Source organism: Pseudorca crassidens, chromosome 9, assembly GCF_039906515.1.
Source record: "Pseudorca crassidens isolate mPseCra1 chromosome 9, mPseCra1.hap1, whole genome shotgun sequence".
Classification (NCBI taxonomy): Eukaryota; Metazoa; Chordata; class Mammalia; order Artiodactyla; family Delphinidae; genus Pseudorca; species Pseudorca crassidens.
In genome coordinates, this window is record NC_090304.1 from 80,280,898 (window position 1) to 80,303,173 (window position 22,276).

A 22,276-nucleotide genomic window follows, 5' to 3' on the forward strand; every position below is an offset into this window, starting at 1 on the left:
AAAGAACTGGCGTATTGAAGTCAAAAACACCTGCCTGATAATAATCAGTATCATAATTCGTACTGTAAATGATGGTTTTGTTTCAGTAAAACACCTCAATGATCATGTAAAACTTATTTGGTTATTTTGAATATTGTTGGTTGTGTAGGTTTTTTTTTGGGGGGGGGGGGTACGCGGGCCTCTCACTGTTGTGGCCTCTCCCGTTACGGAGCACAGGCTCTGGACACACAGGCTCAGCGGCCATGGCCCACGGGCCCAGCTGCTCCGCGGCATGTGGGATCCTCCCGGTCCGGGGCACGAACCCGTGTCCCCTGCACCGGCAGGTGGACTCCCAACCACTGCGCCCTATTTTGGATTTATAATTGAGATGAGCTATTAGGTATAAGGAGTTTAAAACTAGTTTTATATTTGTACGGTTTTTTTTAACATCTTTATTGAAGTATAATTGCTTTACAGTGGTGTGTTAGTTTCTGCTTTATAGCAAAGTGAATCAGCTGTACCTATACATATATCCCCGTATCTCCTCCCTCTTGAGTCTCCCTCCCACCATCCCTATCCTACCCCTCTAGGTGGTCACAAAGCACTGAGCTGATCTCTCTGTGCTATGAGGCTGCTTCCCACTAGCTATCTGTTTTACATTTGGTAGTATATATAAGTCTATGCCACTTTCTCACTTTGTCCCAGCTTACCCTTCCCCCTCCCCGTGTCCTCAAGTCCATTCTCTATGTCTGCATCTTAATTCCTGTCCTGCCCATAGGTTCTTCAGAATCTTTTCGTTTGTTTGTTTGTTTTTAGATTCCATATATATGTGTTAGCCTATGGTATTTGTTTTTCTTTTTCTGACTTACTTCACTCTGTATGACAGACTCTAGGCCCATCCACCTCACTACAAATAACTCAATTTCGTTTCTTTTTATGGCTGAGTAATATTCCATTGTATATATGTGCCACACCTTCTTTAGTACATTTTGAAGTAACATAAAATAGAATAGTTTAAGTCAAACTTGGTAATGGTGAAAAGTTTTTGCCTTAAAATATGTTCTCAATATGTTAAATACTGATTTATTTTATTTGTAATGTTTTAAACAATATGTTTGTTTTTTCTCTAGTCACCTCCAGGTTTGAAGAAAAATTTAATGCGTACTTACGAATCTTGGACTTCTGAGCAAATTAGCAAAAAAGATAATATACATCGAGCTCATGCTCTCTTCAGTTTTGCTTGGTTTCATGCTGCATGCCAAGAAAGAAGAAATTACATTCCACAGGTAAGTAAGAACATGTCTTGGATATAGTCTAAGGTGTACATTTTTTCATATTAGAATATTTTTACAGTTTAGTATAAATAGCTAGGATTACTTCTTAATTTGATTCATGATTTATAAATTTATATCTCTGATTCCATCTTCTCTGTTAATCTTCTGGACTGTATATAGTTATCTAGTTCACATATTTTTGAATTAAAGTGTTTAGAACAATGTGTGAGCCATCATAATTCATCATTGTTAGGTATCATTTTTATGGTTAATATCTCACCAGTTCAAAAATGTTCAAAAACCGAGTTCCCATACCTGTTTTTCCTTTAGTATATTCTGCTCAATAATAGGCATTGATATCTGTTTACTTCCCTAAGTTAGAAGCATAGGAGTTGTTCTTGGTATGGTTTTCTTCCCTACTCAACTTGTGTTTAAATCCTGTTGATTCTACTTCTAAAATGTAATTCAAATCTGTACATTTCTCCTCACTATTCTTTTCAAGCCTCATCACCTCTCACCTGAATTACTTTTCCAACTCTTCTACCTGCTTTTTCCATTTAGCAGCCAGAATTATTTTTCTAATATGTAATTTTGATTTTTTCACTCCTCTGCTTAACACCCATCAAATGGAATTCCACTGTACTTGGGAAAAAATATGCACATTTCTTACCATGATCCAGAAGGAAATATTTGCCTATCTTTTCAACCTCTTCCCAGGCCCCTTTTTTTCTATCTGTTCTCTACACCTCAGTCACATGGGACTTCTTTATGGTCTTTTAATCCATCAAGCTTTCTCACCGTAGGCTCTAGATTTTATTTTTAAACCACCAATAGAGCACAGTTTTTTATGGCCATGGCAGTCCTAGCTGGTACCATGCTCTGATCTTCTTGCCAAATGCCTATCTTAGCAAAAATTTCAGCATTCTTCCATCTTTAAATGGATGGGAAACTATCCTCTTTTTTTAAACTTTGTCTACTTCTTTTGGGATAATCTTTCCTCAAACTGCCCTCCCCATCTGCCCACCTTTTAGCCTTTCTCTATATTTCAGTTGCATATCAAAATAAGAGCATAGGTTCTGGAGTTTCAGTCCTGACTCTAGAATTTCCTTGCTGTATGACCTTAGGTAAATTACTTTATCCCCTTGACTGTAAAATGTGAATAATGATCATATTTACCTTTGTTGTGAGGATTAAATGAAATAGTGTATGTTTAGAAGTGCTTAACACAGTGCCTGGTATAGCCTATCAATAAATATTTGTCAAACCAATGAAATAGTAAATAATAATAGCAATGTTTGTTTCATATATTTTACACACTATACTTATTAAAGGGTACGCTTATTATTTTTATTTTGCAAAAGTAGGACAGTTAATCTCGATGGTAATTAACTTGAGCTTGGAAATGGGCAGGCTCACCATCTTCTAAAGCCTTTGCCCCTAATTTCTCTGACATTCATCCTTAGGTAATGTATCAGTTAATCCTGATGCATACATGAAGAATAGTCATAGTGATGCATTTTTATGAGAAAACAAAACTTACATTTTAAAAACAAAATTAGTTTTTTTTTGGTTTTTTGGGGGTTTTTTGTTTGTTTTTTTTGTGTGTGTGTGGTACGTGGGCCTCTCACTGTTGTGGCCTCTCCCGTTGCGGAGCACAGGCTCCAGACACGCAGGCTCAGCGGCCATGGCTCATGGACCCAGCCGCTCCACGGCATGTGGGATCTTCCCGGACTGGGGCACGAACCCGTGTCCCCTGCATCGGCAGGCGGACTCTCAACCACTGCGCCACCAGGGAAGCCCAGTTTTCATTTTTTATTGTGACACATGCACATATTATAAATTAAAAAGCTATGAAAAAGCTTGCAAATTAAGATTTAGTCTCCTCCCTCCTTATCCCCTGCCACTCAGTTTGTATTTCCAGGGCACCTACTGTTCACCATTTCTTGGATGTCCTTCAGAGATATTATATAAATACACAAATATATTTTATGCATTTATATGCACACATATGTTCTTTTTAATTCAAATGGCAGCACATTATACATACAGTTCTGTACTTTGCTTTATTAACCAATACATTTTAGAGATTGTTAAATATTAGTACCTATTTAACACCTAATTTTAAAATATGATTTGTATTCATGATATCCGTATAAATATTTTTAGGCAGTTTGTATTGTTAGATGGGCATAAATATTTTCTTTAATCTTTGCTATTACAAAAAATATTGCAATGGATATCCCTATGATTGCCTCATTTAACACTTGTTCATGGTGGCCAATTCCTAAATGTAGAATGTTTGCTTCAAAAGATATGTGTATTTTTAAAAGTTCATGAATATTACCAAAATGCTCTACATAGAGGATATAGCAGTTCATTTTCACACAAACAAAAATATTTGAAAATGTCATTTAAAAAAACATTCTGCTCTGATAAAAATCATAAATTTAGAGGTAAAAGCAGACAAAATATTGAATGCCATTAATTGCTAGATGTCATGTCATAGGGATATGAACTCCACAAACTCTATTTTACTTCTTTTCCTTATTTGGTTTTGCTTTTTTTTTTTTAACAGCCAACTTTGAGAAGTAAAGATCCACTGTTAATTCAACTTAGTTTTCATTCCCTGTGTTAGTAAAAGATTATTCCTTTGCTGTTTTTCATTGCAGTGCTTTGTTAACTTCCCTATTTTACACATGTATATTGTACCTCTAATACTGCATTTGATGTAATGTCAGTTTTGTTTTATATTTGTTATTCTTTGATATTGTGTTATTCTTACTAGTTTGTGAGTACCTTTATAACAGGCTTAATCTCATTCATAAGAGCACTTTACACAGTGCCTGGATTTCCATGTCAGATAAATAGGATTTGATTGGCTACTGAGAATCTCTCCACAATTTACAACATAATTTCTGTCACGAATTGTGATATGAATAACAAAACTTACCATTCAAATTTTTGTACCATATTTTTAAAAAATCATTAATCATCTAGCAGTATATCAGTAACTGTGCTTTACAGAGTATAGTTCTTATTTCAGAATTAGTATTTTAGTTGGAAGTTGCCATATTAAGTAATATTGATAGCAACAGTCTTGAGAGTTTTATGAATACTGATTAATTTTTAAGGTATTTTTAAAATGTTGAAATGAGCATTTTTCTTCACAAATACGATCTAATAGAGTTATATAAGAAATTTTATTAATAAGACTTTGTTTTGAGTTGGTAGAAAGTTTATTTAAAATGTTATGAGAACTTTGTTAACTGCCGATGGGTACGTATCCCTTACACATTTTTTTCTCTTAACATCTTTATTGGAGTATAATTGCTTTACAATGTTGTGTTAGTTTCTGCTGTATAACCAAGTGAATCAGCTGTATGTATACATATATCCCCATATCCCCTCCCTCTTGAGCCTCCCTCCCGACCTCCCTATCCCACCCCTCTAGGTGGTCACAAGGCACCGAGCTGATCTCCCTGTGCTATGCAGCTGCTTCCCACTAGCTATCTATTTTACATTTGGTAATGTATATATGTCAATGCTACTTTCTCACTTCGTCCCAGCTTACTCTTCCCCCTCCCCTTGTCCTCAAGTCCATTCTCTACGTCTGTGTCTTTTTTCCTGTCCTACCCCTAGGTTCTTAGAACCTTTTTTCTTTTTTTTGATTCCATATATATGTGTTAGCATACATATTTGTTTTTCTCTTTCTGACTTACTTCACTCTGCATGACAGACTCTAAGTCCATCCACCTCACTACAAATAGCTCAATTTCATTTCTTTCTATGGCTGAGTAATATTTCATTGTATATATGTGCCATATCTTCTTTTTTTTTCTCTTTTTTTTTTTAAACGTGTTTATTAGGGTATAATTGCTTTACAATGGTGTGTCAGTTTCTGCTTTATAACGAAGTGAATCAATTATACATACACATATATCCCCGTATCTCTTCCCTCTTTCATATCCGTCCCTCCCACCCTCCCTATCCCACCCCTCTAGGTGGTCACAAAGCACCGACCTGATCTCCCTGTCCTATGCGGCTGCTTCCCACTACCTATCTATTTTACATTTGGTAGTGTATATATGTCCATGCCACTCTCTCACTTTGTCCCAGGTTACCCTTCCCCCTCCCCATATCCTCAAGTCCTTTCTCTAGTAGGTCAGCATCTTTATTCCCATCTTGCCCCTAGGTTCTTCTTACCATTTTCTTTCTTTCTTTTTTTTTTTTTTAGATTCCATATATATGTGTTAGCATACGGTATTTGTTTTTCTCTTTCTGACTTACTTCACTCTGTATGACAGTCTCTAGGTCCATCCACCTCATTACAAATAACTCAGTTCCATTCCTTTTTCTGGCTGAGTAATATTCCATTGTATATATGTGCCACGTCTTCTTTATCCATTCATCTGTTGATGGACACTTAGGTTGCTTCCATGTCCTGGCTATTGTAAATAGCGCTGCAATGAACATTTTGCTACATGACACTTTTTGAATTATGGTTTTCTCAGGGTATATGCCCAGTAGTGGGATTGCTAGCTCATATGATAGTTCTATTTTTAGTATTTTAAGGAACCTCCATACTGTTCTACATAGTGGCTGTATCAATTTACATTCCCTCCAACAGTGCAGGAGAGTTCCCTTTCCTCCACATGCTCTCCAGCATCTATGGTGTGTAGATTCTTTAATGATGGCCATTCTCACTGGTGTGAGGTGATAACTTATTGTAGTTTTGACTTGCATTACTCCAGTGATTAGTGATGTTGTGAATCCTTTCATGTGTCTGTTGGCAATCTGTTTATCTTCTTTGGAGAGATGTCTCTTTAAGTCTTCCACTCATTATTGGACTGGATTGTTTGTTCTTTTGATGTTGAGCTGCATGAGCTGCTTGTATATTTTGGAGATTAATCCTTTGTCAGTTGCTTCATTTGCAAATATTTTCTCCCATTCTGAGGGCTGCCTTTTCATCTTGTGTATGGTTTCCTTTGCTGTGTAAAAGCTTTTAAGTTTCATTAGGTCCCATTTCTTTATTTTTCTTTTTATTTCCATTTCTCTAGGAGGTGGGTCAAAAAGGATCTTGCTGTGATTTATGTCATAGAGGGTTCTGCCTGTGTTTTCCTCTAAGAGTTTTATAGTGTCTGGCCTTACATTTAGGTATTTAATCCATTTCGAGTTTTTTTGTGTGTATGGTGTTAGGGAGTGTTCTAATTTCATTCTTTTACATGTAACTGTCCAGTTTTTCCAGCACCACTTATTGAAGAGGCTGTCTTTTCTCCATTGTATATTCTTACCTCCTTTGTCAAAAATAAGGTGACCATATGTGCGTGGGTTTATCTCTGGCCTTTCTGTCTTGTTCCATTGATCTATATTTCTGTTTTTGTGCCAGTACCATACTGTCTTGATTTCTGATTTCTTGATTTCCTTTCAAAAATAAGGAAGAGAGCAACTAAATGAATAAACAAACCCACAAATGAAAACAAACACTAAGAACTAAACTAAGATAAACATGAAACCAAAAAGGAATCAAATGCAGAAAGCAAACCCCAAGTTCACAGTTGCCCCCAAAGTCCACACCCTCAGTTTTGGGAACACTCATTGTCTATTCAGGTATTCCACACCGGCAGGGTTTACCAAGCTGACTGCGTGGATTTAATGCACTGCTCCTAAGGCTGCATGAAGAAATTTCCCTTTCTCTTCTTTGTTCGCACAACTCCTGGGGCTCAGCTTTGGTTTTGTCTCCGCCTCTGAGTGTAGGCCAGCCTTAGGCATCTGTTCCCTGCCCAGACAAGAGGGGGTTAAAATAGTGTCTGATTAGGGCTCTCTTGCTCACTCAGACTGGGGAGAGGGAGGGGTATGGTAGTCTCAATTGCAATGCGGGGTGTGTCTGCAGCAGTAGGGGCCTGTGTGACTTTGTAACAGCCTGAGGCACATCATGTGTTCTCCCAGGGAAGTTGACCCTGGATAATGGGACCCTGGAAGTGGCGTGATGCACAGGCTTCTGGGGGTATGTGGGTAGTGACCTGCGCTTGCACACAGAATATTTGGTGGCAGTGGCGGCAGCAGTAGCAGTCCTTGCTCACCTCTGCAGTTTGAGATGATAGCCGCGACTCATGCCCGTCTCTCGGGCTTGCTTAGGCAGTGCTCTGCCATCTGTGGGCACTTGGAGCAGGAAGCCCCTCTCCTTGCACACCCCAAAACAACGGTCTCTTGCCTCTCTGGCAGGTCCAGACATTTTCCCGGACGCCGTCCCAGCTAGCTGTGGCGCACTAACCCCCTCAGGCTGTGTTCATGCAGCCAACCCCAGTCCTCTCCCTGGGGTCTGACCTCTGAAGCACAAGCCTCAGCTCCCAGCCCCCACCTGCCCTGGCAGGTTAGCAGATAAGCATCTCAGGCTGGTGAGTGGTGGTCAGCACCAGTCCTCTATGCAGGAATCTCTCTGCTTTGCCCTCTGCACCCCTGTTGCCGTGCTCTCCTCCATGGCTCCGAAGCTTCTCCCCTGCCCACCCCCCATGTCTGCCAGGGAAGGGGCTCCCTAGGGTGTGGAAACTTTTCCTCCTTCACAGCTCCCTCTCAGAGGTGCAGGTCCCATCCCTATTCTTTTGTCTCTGTTTCTTCTTTTTTCCTTCACTCTACCCAGGTATGTGGGGAGTTTTTTGCCTTTTGGGAAGTCTGAGGTCTTCTGCCAGCATTCTGTAGGTGTTCTGTAGGAGTTGTTTCACATATAGTTGTATTTTTGATGTATTTGTGGGGAGGAAGGTGATCTCCATGTCTTACTCCTCTGCCATCTTGAAGGCCTGTGTCTCCCTTACAGATTTTTAATTCTTAGGTATAGTTTAACTTAGGTATAGTTAACTGAAATCTTTTTTGTTTTCACAATATCTATAATATTATTAAAAAAAATAACTATCTAAATGCTAGTGACCTCCAAATTTTTATATCCAACTCAGACCAACTAAGATCTAGGTTTATGTATCCAACTGTTTATTTGACCTATCTAGTTAGATGTCTCAAAAATGACTGAAGATGCACATATTCTAGATCCAAGTACTAGAACATTAGCTTCTCAAGAGCACAGATTTTTGCCTCTTTTGTTTACTGCTATATTTTCATTGACAAAAACAGTGCCAAGTATATAGCAGACACTCAGTAAGTTTTTGTTGAACACTTTGTTCATTGATCTCATGTTATCCCTTTCCAAACCTTGTATTCTTTCAGTGTTCCACCTGTGAGTGAATGTTGCCAACATCAATTTGAATAAGCCATGAGCTTAGAAGTCATTCTTAATATCTCTCTTTTTGGCATCTTCATCCTCCATTACAATCCAATACAAAAATTCTTTCATTTCATTGTCCTAACTATCTATCTACTTTTGTTTTTCTGTCATTTCTTACCCTTTCCCCACCAGGGTGACTCCCTTATCTTTTATATTAGGTCAGAGCTCTTTCTTATATATACCAAATATGTTTCTTTTCCTTAAACATATTACAGTTTGTAATTGTATGTGTATTTGAGTAATTGATTGTATCCACCCCTCCCCTGACATTTGACTGAAAGCTACATGGAAACAGGGATTATATATGCTTTTGCTCATTCTTTTATTCCCAGAGCCTGACATATAATGTGCACTTAATAAATCTTTTTGAATGATGAATGAATAAATTAAATTTGTATCAATATTTCTGAATATTATTCAAGTCTAAATAGATTTTAGTTTGAACTTATTGCATAAAACTAATTACTAGTCATAGTTGATGAAAGCCCTATAGAAATTATTTTTAATTATTTCATATTATTTTCTATCACATATAAATGTCTTTGAATGTTCTTTTTATACAAGCATAGTAGCTATTAGCTGTAGGTTTATAATTTTATTTAGTTACAATATAAATGCTTTGTGGGTCAAATGTACAGAAAATAATACTATATGCCTTTAGACCTTTAAATAATTTTCGTAATATTTCTATTTTCATGTTTGTAGAGAAAATCCAAAATTCTGAAGGACCAAATTATAGGAAATCTCTCAATGTATACACTCTATGTAGACTCAATGATTTACTACGCCAATTTGTTCTTTCTATATATGACTCTTCTGCCACATATTTAAGTGATAAAAACATTTATGACATTATAAAATCCTTTGCATGCTATAGAGATCAATAAATTTACTTTTTTAATTACTCTTACTTTAGAGGTATTGTTTTATTGTTTTTATTAAAAATTCTCAGTAGTTGCCTTTTTTTTCTTTTAGTCTGTATTGAACATTCTTTTTAAGATTGTAAGGGCAATGATATATGCATATATATTTTTTAACACTGCTTGTAGTTCTTTAATTTTTTAAAAATTTGTTTTGATAGGGTTGGACCAAGTTTTATGAGTTTTCTTTATCAGATCTTCGGGCTGGTTACAGCATTATTGACAGACTCTTCGATGGTAAGTTCTAATGATGAAAACTTTGACCTCTGGTGTCAATGAAAAAAATTTTTGAGTTCTTATTAAAAATAGGGTTTTTTTCAAGAGTGACTTGACTTCCTATTATAAAATTTGCTTTTTGCTTTTCATTTTGTATTTAATGTTTTGAATTCCATGCTTGTGAAAGTTCATATATTATCTATTGTGGTCATTGGTTTTGATATAATCCATTAGATTTCTGGTTGATCTGTAGCTCTCAGGAAGCAGAAAGCTAGAATGACCTTGTCTTTACTTCACGGCCTTCACAAGTTTCAGGCTTCAACTAAATTATTCATATCTCTTTCAAAGGAATTGTTAAAATTCAAGAATATGGTAGACCAAGAATCTGTAGAATCACAATTGTATGATTAAGTAGAAATCAGGAATCAAGGTACAAATAATAGCCTCCTGAAGACAGGAATGGTCCAATCCCTGAGGGTTATTGCTCAGGGCCAACTCAAGCTAACACTAGAGTTTAGAGCAATGATGGATTAGAGAAGAGAGTATGTTGATAGGACTCTCAAACTTAAAACTATTCTAAACAACTCTAGATTCTTGTCTCCCCGACCATCTTGTAGCCTTGCCAAACTACTCTTCCCTGAGTCTGCCGCATTTCAGTAAATGGCACCACCATTCATGTAGTTGTTCAGGTTCAAAGCCTATGAATAATCCTTGATTCTTCTCTTTTTCTTATCCTCAGACATCCAATGCTTTGGCAATTTCTGTCCCCTCCATGTCCAAATCACATCAAGATTCTGTTCTCATCCTTCAACTTCATCAATCCTTGGTAGTCCAAGAAATAGATTCTTTCAAAAATTCTCCACAGAGTAAACAAATTTATTTTTTAGAAAAGTAAAGTAAAGCATATAATTCACTTTCAAAACCTACAACCACATTTATCTTCTTTCTGTTCCTTGAACAAACCAGGCTTGTTCCTACCTGAAGGTTTTGGTAGGTGCTCTTCCTTCTGTCTGAAATGCTCCTCTCCCAAACCTTTATATGATTTTCTTCTCTTATCATTCACATCTCAGCTTAGAGGTATCCTCTTCAGAAAAGTTTTTTATTATCACCAAATCTAAAGTAATTTTCTAATTGTTTTCTATCCCCATGTTCTGTTTAATTGTTTTAATACATTACTGCTACCTTATACTTTCCTGTTTATTCATTCATTTTTTAAAATGTTGTTCGTCTTTTCCAACTAGAGTGTAATCTACATTAAACAAGGTCTTTGACTATTTTGTTTACTCTGTATGTCCTTAACATCTGTAGCAGGGCCTAGCCCATGGTAGTAGGCACTGTTAAAGTTGGTTGAATTAACGGCATCATCATTTATTCTGTAACTTGGTTTCCATGAAAGGATAAAGATAGACGTCTAGCATGTGGACAAATCCCATTTTTTTTGTAGTTTTCTTTTATTTTAATTTTATATTGAAGTATAGTTGACTTACAATGTTTCATGTGCACAGCAAAGTTATTCCATTGTACATATATATATATAAAATATATATATATATATATATTTCAGATTCTTTTCCCATGTAGGTTATAACAAGATACTGAATATAGTTCCCTGTGCTATATAGTAGGCCCTTGTTTATCTATTTTATATATAGTAGTGTGTATCTGTTAATTCCAAATTCCAAATTTATCCCCCACGCACTTCCTCTTTGGTAACCATAAGTTTGTTTTCTATGTCTGTGATTCTATTTCTTGTTTTGTAAATAAGTTCATTGGTATCATTTTTTTAGATTCCACATATAAATGATATCATATGATAATTTTCTTTTTCTGTATGACTTAATATGATTATTTCTAGGTCCATCCATGTTGCAGCAAATGGCATTATTCTTTTTTATGGCTGAGTAATATTCCATTATATATATATCTGTAGCACATCTGCTTTATCCATTCATCTGTTGATGGACATTTGGGTTGCTTCCATATCTTGGCTATTGTAAATAGTGCTGCTATGAACATTGGAGTGCATGTATCTTTTTTAATGAGAGTTTTTATCTTTTCTGGATATATGCCCAGGAGTGGGATCGCAGGATCATATGGTAATGCTAGTTTTAGCTTTTTAAGGAACTTCATACTGTTCTCAATAGTGAAAGCCCTAATTTACATTCTCACCAACAGTGTAGGAGGGTTCCCTTTTCTCCACAGCCTCTTTAGCATTTATTGTTTGTAGACTTTCTGATGATGGTTATTCTGACCTCATTGTAGTTTTCACTTGCATTTTCCTAATAATCATCAATGTTGAGCATCTTTTCATGTGCCTGTTGGCAATCTGTATAATTTCTGTGGAGAAGTGTCTGTTTAGGTCTTCTGCCCATGTTTTTGGTTGTCTTTTTTTTTTTTTTTTTTTATATTGAGCTGTATGAGCTGTTTGTATATTTTGGAAATTAATCCCTTGTCAGTTCATCATTTGCCAATATTTTCTTCCTTTCCATAGGTTGTCTTTTTGTTTTATTAATGGTTTTCTTTGTTGTACAAAAGCTTTTAAGTTTAATTAGGTCCCATTTGTTTACTTTTATTTTTATTTCTTTCACCTTAGGAGACAGATCCAAAAAATATTGCTATGATTTATGTCAAAGAGTGTCCTGCCTGTGTTTTCCTGTAGGAGTTTTACATCAGTAGTATCCAGTGTTAGGGACTTCCCTGGTGGTCCAGTGGTTGGGACTTCACCTTCCAATGCAGGTTTGATCCCTGGTTGGGGAACTGGGATCCCATGTGCCTTGCAGCCAAGAAACCAAGACATAGAACAGAAGCAATATTGTAACAAATTCAGTAAAGACTTTAAAAATGGCCCACATCAAAAAAAAATAGTATCCATTCTTACATTTAGGTCTTTAATCCATTTTGAGTTTATTTTTGTATATGGTGTTAGAGAATGTTCTAATTTCATTCTTTTACATGTAGCTGTCCAACGTTTTACATGTAGCACCACTTATTGAAGAGACTATCTTTTCTTCATTGTATATTCTTGCCTCCTTTGTTGTAGATGAATTGACCCTAAGTGCATGGGTTTATTTCTGGGCTTTCTATCCTGTTCTGTTGATCTATATGTCTGTTTTTGTGCTAGTACCATACTGTTTTGATTCCTGTAGCTTTGTAGTATAGTTTGAAGTCAGCTTATTCCTCCAGTTTCATTCTTCTTTCTCAAGATAGATTTGGCCATTTGGGATCTTTTGTGTTTCCATATAAATTGTAAAATTTTTTGTTCCAGTTCTATGAAAAATGCCATTGGTAATTTGATAGGGATTGCATTGAATCTTTAGATTGCCTTGGGTAGGTAGTATTGTCATTTTAACAATATTGAGTCGTATAATCCAAGAACACCATATATCTTTCCATCTGTTTGTGTTGTCTTCAGTTTCTTTCATCAACATCTTCAGAGTACAGGTCTTTTACCTCCTTGGGTAGGTCTATTCCTAGGTATTTTATTCTTTTTGATGTGATGGTCCATGGGATTATTTTCTTAATTTCTCTTTCTCACATTTTGTTGTTAGTGTATAGAAATGTAACAGATTTCTGTATATTAATTTTGTATCCTGCAACTTTACCAAATTCATTGATGAGCTTTGGATTTTCTACGTATAGGATGTAATTTGCAAGCAGTGACCATTTTACTTCTTCCTTTCCAATTTGAATTCCTTTTATTTCCTTTTCTTCTCTGATTTCTGTGTCTAGGACTTCCAAAACTATTTTGGATAAAAGTGGCATGAGTGGGCATCCTTGTCTTGTTCCTGATCTTAGAGGAAATGCTTTCAGCTTTTCACCATTGAGAATGATGTTGGCTGTGGGTTTATCATCTATGGCCTTTATTATGTTGAGATATGTTTGAGTCGCATTTTAATTTACATGTTTATGAGATTTTAAAAACTTATAAATGAAGTATGATACGTGTACAAAAAGTACTTATATCATAAGATTACAGCCCAGTGAAATTTCCACAAACTGAACACTCTCATGTAGGCAGAACCTTAATCAAGAAACAGAACATTACCAATACCTCAGATTTTACTCTAATGCTGCCTTCCAGTTACTACCATTCTCCAAGTTCTCCCACCCCCATTCCTTTGGTAAAGACCAGGCACCTAACTATATAGATTAGCTTTGCCTGTTTTTATAAAACTGGAATCATACATCATGTATTCTTTAGTCTTTGGATTCTTTCAGTTAACATTATATTTGAGAGATTCATCCATATGCTTACATGTCATTGTTGTCCATTTATTCTCAGTGCTATATAGTTTGCCATTCTGTGATTGTATTTCTTCTCTTGGTGGGTAGTTTTCAAGTTTTTTCTTGATGGACATGTGGGTAGTTTGGGATGATTGCGCTATATCTTTGGGTGACTACTTGAATATACTTCTGTTGGGTATATATGTAGAAGTAGATAGGATATTAACTTATTTGTTCCCCATAGTTATTTAATGCCTAATAGTATTCCAAATGAATTTTTTGTTTATTTAAAAATTCTTTGAATTATACATCAGAAAAGTACACATAAAGGTATAATTCAATAGATTTTCATAAATTGAACCTTTGTAACTAGCCCAAAGTCAATAAATAGTGTATTACCAACATTCTGGAAGCATCTCCCCCACTCCTTTTTACATATGACCCAACATTTTCCCATTTTGTGCTAAGACCAATCAGTTTTCTGATTTCCATGAGTTGTTTTTTTAATGTTTATTTTGAAACACAATTTTTTTTGAGGATATATACTAGTACTTTAGCTTGCTTAGAAACTTGGTAATTTTCCAAAAGGCTTTTGAACATTTATTTGATTTTTATAATATCACTTTGAGGCAAATATTATTAATGCTCTTTTAAAATGAGGATACCAAAGCACAGAGAGTTTGAATGATTTGTTTGTCATTGTTTTTCAAGCTTGCGATGGAATTAATAGCATCATATGTTTTTTACATACATCACACCAGTGAATTGTTGAGAGGAAGATGCTTCAAAATGATACTGAATCTCATGGTAGAAGTCTAAATATAATCTTATGATTACAAGATTTCCTGATATTAAGGGACCTCCACATATGGAGAATTAAATGTAAAAAAGGGGAATGATTCATTGAATTTTATAGTAATGAAATAGTCTAAACTAGTAATGCTAGCAGTGATGTTAACTAGGTAGATTAAAATTGTGTTTCCTGCATTTACTGCTGTTGGGGAGGAAGAAATTTTCTTCTACCCTTCTGGGTTCTTCTGGCTGGTCTAAGAATTTACACTGACATGAAACAGATTAACAGGAGAAGATCAAACAAAAATTAATAACATGTATATATAGGAGAGACCCAGGAAGACTAAGTAACTTGCCAAAATGGCTGAAACCCTCACCTTAAATACTATCTTCAACTAAAAACAAAAGAGGGTGTTTGGGGTAGTGGTTTTAGACTTCAGAAGGGAGGAAGGCAGTTAACATGGAGATGCAAAAAAGCAGATGTTTGGTAAACAAATTGCTGGGCTATGCAGAGACAATGGGACACAGGGAGGAATTTTAACAAACAGACTTTGCCAGGTTCCTTCCTGTCCACCATACCTAGTTCATATTATAGTTATCTATGTTGGTAGCTTCCTTCCTGGAAAAGGTCCTCTGTGATTATGGTATTAATATTATTAATATTAATGAACATTACATTAAGCATTTTAAGGAATGATTTAAATGAATTAAATATGTATTGTTATATCCTATAAATATAACTGGAGCCAGGAATTTGTTTAATATTTTCGAATTTGTTTTAGAAATTTTCTAATATCTTAGAAATGTAATGAATAATTTTTTTTTAATTATAGGTACCAAAGATGTACAATGGGAATTTGTACATGGTTTGCTAGAAAATGCTATTTATGGAGGACGTATAGACAACTATTTTGACCTTAGAGTTCTTCAGTCATACCTGAAACAGTTTTTTAATTCTTCAATAATTGATGTATTAAACCAAAGGAACAAGAAAAGCATTTTTCCGTACTCCATATATCTACCAAAATCCTGCAGCATTTTGGTAGGTAAAATTAATTATTTTCAATTTACTACCAGATAGAAACTTGAACAATTTCTTATATTGTTAAATATATGTTGTTTCTTTTCAAATGTATAAGCAATTGTCATTCAAAAATATGGATTTTTTTTTTTTTATTATGCCAATATGCAGCCTGATTCTTTAAACTCTAGTTAGGTGTCCTATTACTTTTGGATACTTAATGATCACTGATTGATCATAATAGGATATAGTAAATAGGTAAATCGTGACGGGGGTGGCCAAGGAAAATTTTTACATTGTAGGGCTGCCATGAAGATCTGGAATGGGAGAATATGCTACTTCTTCATAGTTATGAGAGTACTCTGATACATTAAATTTGAAAGAAAGCAAATATTATTTAACAAATATCTATCTTCATACTCTGGCTTATAAATTTAAAGAAGTTCTAAATATACAAGAGAGATTCACTTTATCTAGCTTTCATAGCAACATTTTTGTTTATGTGTATTTATTTTATCCAGCTGTAGCTTTTTGCTTTGAGTCATCATATAAAAGCCTCCTAGAATGCAATAATCTTTTCCAGAAAATAGTACAAAATGTAGCCCAAAGATTTCAATTCTAGTTTATTTTGCCACAAATTTGTATTTGTGTGAATGCCCAAATAACGTTTTCATTACATAGAGTATTAAAATTATACATTTCTTCATGAATTACAAAATATATATATTCAGTTATATAGTTCTATCAGTATTGTGCCTTTTTCTCTTATTCAAATATTTTTCAAGAAAATTCCTTTGTTTTAGTGATGTAAATCAGAAAACAAAGCTTAAAAATCAGTATTAAACATATTACTTTATTGAATATCTTATCTATTTTGTTATTAAGTATTCCATCGATTTTGTTTTTCAGTATCTTTCATTCACTTACTCATTCATTCAATAATACACGTTGAACATTTGCTCAGTGATAACGTTGTTCCAGACTTTGTGGATCTCTTGATGCACTGTGGAGTTTACTTTTTATTGGGAGAACCTTAGAGTGAATGAGCAAACAAATATCACATAGTTATTTATTATATATTTATTTCAGATAGTGTACCGTGAGAAGTCTTTCATCTCTGTTGTTTGAAGCTTAAATTGAAAAATAAAATATATACAGAAAAGTGTACATCATAAATGTACAATGCAGTGCATTTTTATACATTGAACACATGATTGCCACCAGCACTGCGATCAAGAAACAACATTTTCAGCTCCCCAGAAGTCCTCCTCAGTTCCCTTCTAGTTACTACCTCCCCAACAAAGGATACATTAGCTTAACTTCTAACAGCCTGTGTTAGTTTTGCCTGTGTTTGTACTTCATGTAAAGGGTATCATTTGGTATATATTCTTTTGTGTCCAAATGAGGATAAATCAGTTTGGACATGTAGTAGTCTACTATTTAGGAAATATGTCAGTGTATAGTCCTAGGTAGAGAGAAGACTCTAGCCACACTAGATGAGAAAATTTCACAGACATTTAAAAATGAATAAAGTGTATAAATACAAAGAATAATAGCTTTAAAATTATAAGATGATTATAGGAATTCCCTGGTGGTCCAATGGTTGAAACTCTGTGCTTCCACTGCAGGGGGCGTGGGTTCGGTCCCTGGTCGGTATACTAAGATCCCGCGTGCTGTGAGGCACGTGAAGATCTGGAATGGGAGATTTTTTTTAGATGGGAGATTACTTTCCATCTAAAAAAAAAGAAAAATTAAAAAATAGAAAAAAAAAATTATAAGATGATTTATGAGAGTCAATGTTTAGCTTTCTATTTAATTGAGTTAGATAGAAGGAGGAAGCCAGAAGTTTCCCAGGAGATGAGAAACACACACACATATGCATGGATATATACAAGCATACACTCACATATACATACATATATATTTATTCATATCTACATTGTGATTGAAAACCTTAAGGAAGTTTACTGAGATATAGGAGAGGAAATACTTCAAAGAACAGCATGTCTTTCCAAACTTTGACATACTTCCTGTAGTTAAACTCCAGGAAGCCCAGGACCTGTGTCTTGGAAATAGTGCAGAGGCAGCTGCGGAGGATGAGAAAGGATGATGGGGGTAGGGGCAGAAGATGAGTCTCCTTCATCAAAAACAATTTCCCCTACTTCAGCAAGAACAGTTTAGATGCATATATTTACAACACCTGCCTTAAAATAACTCGTCTCCTCATGAAAACAAACAAAACAATTCCCATCTTTCAGCCAAACTGAATAAATCCTCTTGATCTACACTTAGTTTCCCGTCTAGAATCTGAAGTGAAAACTGTTCAGGTGAGTGCTTGGCAAATCAAGCCTTTGCAGTGCTTACAGTAATTCTTGGGATGAAATGATAGGATTTTCGATACATTTCATCACACCTCACCAGCGAAGACTAACTGTGGAATTGCTTTATAATAAAGCAATTTACAAAGCAGTTCTTGTATATCAGACTGTGTGAGTATAGGTTTCTGGGAGTTCTATAAGTTTAAAAGAAAAGATTGTTGGAATATTTATCTCATTATAAACAGAGCTACACTCTGCAGATTAGTCTTTGGTAGGTTACAGGAAAAGTAACTACACATAGTAGGCATAGTTACTCAGATATGTTTGTTTTAATCAATTCCCCTCTGAATGTGAGAAGTATAGGATAAGAAAGTATAGTATCAAATAATTTAAGTATGAAGAAGTAGTGACAAAGAATATTTCCATTAGATTACTGAGTTAATGCTATACAGAGTGAAAGTGAGATTTACCTAGACAATGTAACATGAATAATTAATCATTTAATACTTCACAATATTCTGGTTCTTTCTGATTTCGGTGGTTGTAAGTTTAATCTTTATTGAAAAACTGTTTTTTAATTATTTGTGTTTAGGACTATCGTGCCGTCATTGAAAAACTTCCAGAGGATGACAAACCTAGTTTCTTTGGTCTACCTGCCAATATTGCTCGTTCATCTCAGCGTATGATCAGTTCTCAGGTAACCTAAAAAAAGATACATGTTTTAGAAAAAATGTTGCTACTGAGCCTAAAAGAAACATTACATTTTATTTAATACTACATATCCACATGCTTTTATTTAATTCTTTAATTTTATTTAATACAATAGATTCCAGTCTTACCTTAAATAAATTTTAAATGAACCAAATAGTTCTATCTTAATACATTTGTTAAAATTAGTAAAGTAACACTGAACACTATCAATTTTATCCAGAATATATTGGTTTTACTCCTGTGATTTATCTTATTAAGGGTACTTTAAATTTAATTTATGCAATTGAATATGTCACTAAATTTGATATTTTCATAACAAATATCAGATATAGAGATATAATCTGCATAAAAGATAAATATTTAATATTTCATATGATATTACTCATGACTGAATGTTGTAAAACATTGAGGGAAATACGGATTTTTTAATTATTGAGATATAGAAAAACATTAGCCATGAACACTGTATATTCTAGCTTCTATTGAGACCAAATAATTAAGAGCTAACATTTATTGACCTTTAACTGTGTGCCTGAAAGTGTTTTAAATACCTTATACTCAGAAACCTTAGTCTTTATAAACTCTATGAGGTAAGATCTATTACTTTTCCCTCTCAGTACCTGAGGAAACTGAAATGGAGAGAGTTAAGTTATTTACCCAAGATCACAGAGCCAGTAAAAGGCAGAACCAGTATTTAAATTGTCTGTCTGAGTAAAGACATGGCCTCTGCACCATGTGCTACAACTGCTCCTCAGGCATAAATGTACTGCTAAGTACGTGCACCAAATTGTGAACTGTTACATAAGGTTCGTTGTGGATCAGTGTATGGAAGATTCTAATTGCTCTTAAAAGTTTACTTTTGAAAAAAAAGTTTACTTTTGGTAATTTACAGGCATCCTAGCTAGATTACTTTACCTTATTTAGCTGTACTGTTTTGTACTTTTTGCTATTTTATCCAACATTTATAAAATTGGTAATGTTTTCTCTCTTATTATTCACTAAATTTTTTCTCTGCTATTATTCACTAAACTGTTCATTGTGGAATTTTAATGTTCATTCTCACATCTTTGTAAAAGAGATGTTTGAGTATATAAATATATGCTCATTTGCATAATGTGTAAATAAGTATAAATGTTTTCTGGAACAAATAAGATCTTAACAACCTCTTTGTCTATGCTAGCTGAAGACGCTAATTCCTTTTCCCTTTCTCATGCAAAGTGTTAAGTCAGATACTCCCATGAAGGAATGAAACTCCTACGTGTCCCTTAGCTTTATAACGTATATGATTACACTCTGTTCTTTTCCTTCCATGCTTTTTGTTGACCTGAGATAGTTATTTTTCAATAACCCCATCAATAACATATAAGAATTGCATATGTACCTTTGTGTGTACTTGTTTGTGTTGTATATGTGTTTGTGTATAATTTTACAACAATTCTTAAGCAAAAGAGGTTAAAACAATTAAAAGGTCATTAAAAGAATAAAAGGTTATTTCATATAATTCAAGAAGAGTATTTACTGTGGGAATCTTATCAAAAGAAATTCAAGAGTCTGTCTTGAAAGTCCTGTTATTAACATGGCTTTCAAAACTTCTAATGTCAGTATCATTCAGCTTCTGAAAGAATCTCCTTTAGCCCAGCTTGGATCAAATGTCTAATGAAGGGAAAAGAGTAACCTAGGATAGAAACAGCCTTAGAGACTTCTGGGAAGGATATAAGACAAGAAATACAGAATACTGCGCATCTTCATCTTATGGAGAGGCCCACCAACCACCTATATGTGTACCTTCTTTTGCTCCTGGGCCATGTATGGCTGCCACTGATAAGAGCCCAGACTGAGAGGACCGTCATGGCGCTAAATCATAGCCTTAGTTTCCCACAAATCTTCTATTACATTTTAGTCACATAGGTACAGGGCTTGCATGCTATGCTAACATGAAGCTCATCACTCTAAGTGGAATCCCAGGGATCAGGGGTTTCATAGCAAACTAGGCAGACAAACATTTTACATTTGTCTTACCTCTGTAGTTTCTAGGAAAGTAGTACTGTAGGAAGACAGACTCCAATCTCATTTTCCCAGATAGTCCTGAGACAACCCAGGCTTTATTTTTACTTTTTACTTTTTCTAGTTAGTATACCAAAGAATTCTCTAAAAGTTATTTTACTATGATCTAATCTCTGCTATTTTTTTCTTGCCTTAGTATTTAAATTTTTATAAATATTTATTAGATGAAAAGAGAGTAACATGTTCTTCCTTAAAGGTTTTTGGTGATACATACTTTCTTAATATTTATATTTTAAATGTCAGTCTGTTTTACTGTTAATTTACTTAACTGTTTAACAGTTCTTTATTTTAGTTTTTATACTTAAACAGCTTTCAGAGTGCATCAATTACTGCAACATTTCTTTTTCATAATTATAAACACTTATATATAAACTGATAAAATTTCTATATATAGAGCTTTTCACTCCAAGTCACATTTGGAGCCACACTTAGAATGCTTGGCCTTCTTTGAAAGTGAATGTTCAGATATGAAGCAGTCTGAATGACACTGAGTAGATTTCAAAAAAATATTATTGATCATATACAAGTTCAGGGATGTGGAACTGATGTTGAAGCAGGTATTTGATGATTTGGCATTTTAAAATTAATTGAGTGCATCCATACTAGGCAGATACCACAAGTGGTGTTTACTACAGTGTTAATGATACTTATGTTCAGTGCTGTGAGTCAGCTTTTTGTTTGTTTGTTTGTTTGCTGATGTAGTGATATTTATCACATTATGTATTTATAGTACAGTATTATTGTTTATATTCATTATACTGTACATTAGATCTTTATGGCTTATTACTGCTTGTTTTAAGTTTGTACCCTTAAACACAATCACTCTTATCTCCGCCACCCCCATCCCCTGGTAACCATCATTTTACTCTCTGTTTTTTACATGTTTAACTTTTTAGATTCAATACTTGACTTTCTTTCACTTATCTCACATAGCATAATGTGCTTAAGGTCCATCTATGTTGTCACAAATGGAAGGATATCCTCCTTTCTCGTGGCTAAATAATATTTCATAGTGTATATATTCTACATCTTTTTTATCCATTCTTCATTAATAGTCACTTGGGTTGTTTTCATATCTTGGCTATTGGGAATAATGCAGCAATTATCATGGGAGTGCTTATATCTTGTTGAAATCCTGTTTTCATTTCCTTTGGGTGTATACCTAGAAGTGGAATTTCTAGGTCATATTATAGATCTATTTTTAATTTTTTAAGGAAATTCCATACTGTTTTCTGTAGCGGCTGCACCAATTCACACTCCCACCAACAGTGCATGAAGGTTCCCCTTTCTCGACATCCTTGCCAGCACTTGTTATTTTTTGTCTTTTGATGATAGCCATTATGACAGGTATGAGGTGATACCTCATTGTGGTTTGCATTTGCATTTCTCTGATGTTTACTGATGTTTAGCATCTTTTCACATATCTATTGGCCATTTTGATGTACTCTTCAGAGAAATGTCTCTTTTGTTCTTCTGCCCATTTT

The 22,276-nt window shown here is 34.7% G+C and overlaps 1 protein-coding gene across 4 annotated transcripts in view; it reads left to right on the top strand.

The window, feature by feature from the left end:
• Positions 1-22,276, top strand: part of DYNC2H1 (dynein cytoplasmic 2 heavy chain 1) — a 379,694-nt gene that overhangs the window by 230,528 nt on the left and 126,890 nt on the right. For 3 of the 4 annotated variants that reach the window (XM_067750851.1, XM_067750849.1, XM_067750850.1), the window contains exons 79-82: positions 1,110-1,265; positions 9,608-9,683; positions 15,512-15,720; positions 18,610-18,714. In XM_067750851.1, the coding sequence (XP_067606952.1) occupies positions 1,110-1,265; positions 9,608-9,683; positions 15,512-15,720; positions 18,610-18,714 (546 nt within the window). Of the gene's footprint in view, positions 1-1,109; positions 1,266-6,310; positions 6,352-9,607; positions 9,684-15,511; positions 15,721-18,609; positions 18,715-22,276 lie in introns of those variants that run through there. The other variant, XM_067750854.1, reaches the window with a different exon arrangement.